This window comes from Triticum dicoccoides, chromosome 3A (assembly GCF_002162155.2).
Source record: "Triticum dicoccoides isolate Atlit2015 ecotype Zavitan chromosome 3A, WEW_v2.0, whole genome shotgun sequence".
Taxonomy (NCBI): domain Eukaryota; kingdom Viridiplantae; phylum Streptophyta; class Magnoliopsida; order Poales; family Poaceae; genus Triticum; species Triticum dicoccoides.
In genome coordinates, this window is record NC_041384.1 from 552,127,685 (window position 1) to 552,132,090 (window position 4,406).

At 40.1% G+C, this 4,406-nt stretch overlaps 1 protein-coding gene across 8 annotated transcripts in view; it reads left to right on the plus strand.

The window, feature by feature from the left end:
• The first annotated feature begins 1,612 nt into the window (after positions 1-1,612).
• Positions 1,613-4,406, plus strand: part of LOC119269134 (protein PLASTID TRANSCRIPTIONALLY ACTIVE 12, chloroplastic-like) — a 7,253-nt gene continuing 4,459 nt past the window's right edge. For 6 of the 8 annotated variants that reach the window (XR_005133475.1, XR_005133477.1, XR_005133476.1 and 3 more), the window contains exons 1-5: positions 1,613-1,845; positions 1,955-2,016; positions 2,110-2,775; positions 3,395-3,507; positions 3,984-4,246. Coding sequence is in view for 5 of the 8 variants with exons in the window: in XM_037550900.1 (XP_037406797.1) it covers positions 1,812-1,845; positions 1,955-2,016; positions 2,110-2,775; positions 3,395-3,507; positions 3,984-4,246 (1,138 nt within the window). In the remaining 3 variants the exon portion in view is untranslated. The remainder of the gene's footprint in view (positions 1,846-1,954; positions 2,017-2,109; positions 2,776-3,394; positions 3,508-3,983; positions 4,247-4,406) is intronic. The other 2 variants (XM_037550902.1, XM_037550896.1) reach the window with 2 other exon arrangements.

Sequence of the window (4,406 nt, forward strand, 5' to 3'; positions counted from 1 at the left end):
CGCACTTTTGCGTATTCGCGAAAAAAAAGAAAAATTCCGCTGATTTGTTCGAAACAAAAACATGTACATTCCTCAGCACGACATCTTCTTTTATCTAGATTTTTAATTTTAAATTATCCGAATTGAAACAAAAATTTATTTGATTTTTCCATTAAAAACTATGTAAATTCATTCGGATTTATATTTTCTTTTATCTAGATTTTCTGATTTAAATTTTTTCAAAATCAAACAGAATTTTCATTGATTTGTTCGAAAGAAATTTACATACATTCATTATGAACTATATTTCCTTTATATAGATTATTCAAATTCAAGCAAAAATTAGATGATTTGTCTGAAAAAATTACTTACATTCATTCTGACCCATATTTCCTTTTCTCTAGATTTTCAGACTTTAAATTATTCGAATTCAAACAAAATTTTGTTGATTTGTCCCAAGAAAATGTGTACATTCATTGTGCACTATATTAACATTTATCCATATTTTTAAATTTTAAATTATTTGAATTCAAACAAATATTTAGTTGATTTCTCTGAAAAGTTTATGTACATTACATTTTACATACAATTTTTTATCTAGATTTTTGAATTTATAATAAATTCTGTTGATTTGTCCGAAAGAAATTGACGCATATTCATTATGAACTATATTTTCTTTTATCTAGATTATTCAAATTCAATCAGAAAATTAGTTCAGTTGTCCAACAATAATTGCGTGCATTCATTCTCACCTATAGTTTCTTTTATCTAAATTTTCGAATTCAAACAAAATTTTCGTTGATTTGTGCAAAAGAATTTACGTACATACATTCTGCACTATATTTTTTGTCTAAAATTTTAATTTAAAATTACTCAAATTCATACAAAATTTTAGTTGGTTTGTCTATAAAAATTACGGACACTCATTCTGCACTATATTTGGTTTTCTCTAGATTTTTTAATTTAAAATTACATGAATTCAAACTAAAATCTAGTTGATTTGTCCAAAATGTTTATCTAGAATATAAGTAATTTTCTTAAATAGAAATAAGAAAGAAGAATACATAAGATAAATTGTGTTTATCTATTTAAATGTCATTGTGGCTGACTTTTTTTTAACTCATTGTGGCCGGATGGTTGGTGCTCGCACACTCGGCGAGCTTATGTGGTCATAGGTTCCCCTTTTCTCGTTTTGGTTTTATATTTTAACTTGTACAGTCTGTCTTATATAAAGCTAATTGTGCTTTATGAACATGAACAATATGTCAATCAAGTGGTACGCGATTTGTAGCAGGTCTTCTGTTCGAACCCCATTGTCTGTTCGGCATTTTTCATTTGATATGAGGATTTTTTTGCATAAATAAATAAAATGCAAGGGTGCTTTTTGAAGAAAAAACATACACACGGATTACCCATTACTGACAGTGGGTCACTGCCACATTGGCACGCCATGTATGCACATGATACGGCTGAATACGGTAGAAAACACCGTATATGAACGGAGGAACAAGTTAGATGATAAAAACCCGTATTTTACAAGTTTATGTATCAAACTGATCGTCGCGTACTAGTTTCATGACTCGTGGTGTATTTACCTCTACCCCTTTCTTCTTGTTCGTTATCCTGAACGAAAAACCTTGGTACGGAGCCAGCCCAACCATGGAACACACGGCTAGCTCTACCCACTCCCAGTCCCAGCTTCCCAGCACCTAAAATCCAGATAACTCTACCCCCCTCGCCGCTTCTCGAACCCCCCTCCTCCAGCTTCTTCATCATCCTCCTCGACTTCGAGCCCCGCGGTCACCACCGACCGCAGCGTCGGGCGAAGAACCATGGCGTCTTGCTCCCACCCTTGGCTCTTCCCAGGTATCGTCATGTTCCTCATTTCAAGCTTCAAACCCCCGTCCTGCTCCGCGCGCGGACCAGAGAATTTGACCTCCCCGCTAACCCCCGCTTTCCGTCGAGCACTCTGCAGGCATGTCGCCGCCGCCGGCTGCCTCCACCGCCGTGCCGGTTCCGAGCTTCTGCAAGTCCTCGGTAATTACCTGCCTTTGAAGCTCCAAATTGTCGAAAATTGACTGCGTCCAGTTGCTGTCTGTGCTAAAATTTAGGTTCTCGGTGCTTGCGCAGAAGGTGTTTGCTAGTTTGCGTCAGCGGAGAAAGGCAGGGTCAGTCGCGCCGACCAGAACGCGGAGATGCACGATCAGGTGCGTCAAGGACGAGTCTATCCATTTTGATCCGTCGAAGATCGAAGCGCCACCGTACTCCAGTTATTTCGACTCCACATCTGGTCAGCTCGAGCCAGCGTCAGGTGCCCGGGCAAGCATACCTGGGCAGGAGTACTGGCCGGAGGGCACTGCAGCCCGCGTCCGTGCTGCCCGTGCACCTGCACCGGTCGGGGAGTCGGCCGGGACTCCGTCTCTTGGCAAGAAACCCGGGAGTAGGAGGAAAGGGTACAAGGGGCAGGTAGCGTCTGCATCAGCGGCGGGCGGTGCGGAGACCAGTGGAGATGACGGCGAGTTCATTGTGGCCACTGAGGTTCCACTAGATGATACATTGGAGGAAACAAATGATTCGCTGAATGAATATGTCATTTACGAGGCGCCCAAGGAGGAGAGTTTGAGCGAGTATGAGATGGACAAGATGATGGGGCGGCCACACCCATTTGTTGACCCAGCAAAGGCGATGTTGGCAGAGGAACCGAAATCGAGCGAGGAGCTCTGGTGGAATTGGAGGAGGAAGTCCGAGGCAGAAATGTGGTCAAGGTGGCAGAGGAGGCGCCCAGATGTTGACACGGTTAGTTCTCAATTGCCCGCACTTATAATGATGGCTTGTGATAGTTTTTATTGTGGCTGTCTACCTTTTGTCAACATGGCCAATTAGTAGAATATAATTACACAGCAGAGATTCACATTTTCTACCGCACCGCAATTATGTCGGTTTACTATCCTAGTTTTTTTGTGCCTAGTCCAGGTAGCACAGGCACTAGTTGTACTAGGGCACAACGATGCCTCTGTGTCCTTCTGCCATTCTGTATGTGTGAATCATTGTCAGGTTCAAGCTAGCTTGTCATGCTTTTCCAATGCATCTTCTAGAGTGTAATGTAAATGTGAACAGAGTGGTGTAGACAATGACAAAGCCAACATTTTGCGTATGGGTAGGAGTGTTAAAATATCAAATGACCCTGAGACCCTCACATCCCTTATAACTCCACTACTGATAATGTGCGTGCATTGCTTGCACTGTGGCATGCAAGCATTATCTCGTTGTACAGTTTACGAGTTAGTGTTATGTGCCTGATTCAGTTTTTTATTTTTATTTTTGCCCTAGTTCAAATTAGTTTTTATGACACATCCAGCTCCATGATATGCTTCAATTTTGATCCACATTGTAATGCTTGTTTTGTTGTTTTTAGGTCTTTGCAAAGGCAATGGCCGAAACTGGGCAGATTAAAATATTTGGAGATCACCCTACAAGAACAGAAGCTGCTCTTGCCAAGACAAGAAGACATTTACACAAAGAGGAAAGGTTGACTAAATACCACAATGGTTTTTGCTCATAAGTATATGCTGCAGCTTTATTGGACCCTTTCATTGCACACGTGCAGTTGTGCACACCTTTCTGTTTATGTTGAATCTTTATTTTTGTTCTCAATACTTGAAATACCATTAGCATTATATAGCACATTTTTCCGCCATATTCTGAAACATTAATTTAAACACATCTTCCATTTTCAATCTGTTTACGTTGCATCATAACAAATATGTGGTGGAACATTATATAGGTCCAATACCCACGGGTTTATGCGTCACTGGCATATTTTTTCTGTTTGACCAAAGCTTGTACTGTTCTAGTTATAAATCTATCTATGGTGTGCATTACAAAAATACTTCTCGACAACTGTTTTTTCAGCATGGCATTGTCAGTGTATGCTTGTAACTTGTAAGGACTAAATTACTATCTTGTTTAGCAGTGGCTCTTATATTTGTATGCAATAAACACAGGTTAGAAGCAGAACAGAGGAGACTAGAAGAAATAGGACCAATAGCATACTATTCAGAATGGGTAGAAGCATATAAGCAAAAGGACACATCATGGGAAGCCATTCAGAAGCACTTTGAGGAGACTGGTGAAGATGCAAATACTCAACTTATAACAATGTTTCAACACCAAACTGCTGGGGAATATCGTATCATGATGGGCACTGATGTTCGTATACAACGAGATCCTTTGGCAATGAGGATGCGTGAAGACCAGATTAAACAGAGTATTGTTTTTTTTTGCCCAAATTTTGATTGATTCATCTTGCTGACATCCAGAAGCTGCTTTTGCTGAATAGTTATGTGCAGTTCATCTTACATTAGCTTTTCTAATAATCTTGCAAAGTCTAGAGGTTCGGGGCCAAGTCAACACAACCCCCCGAGCTT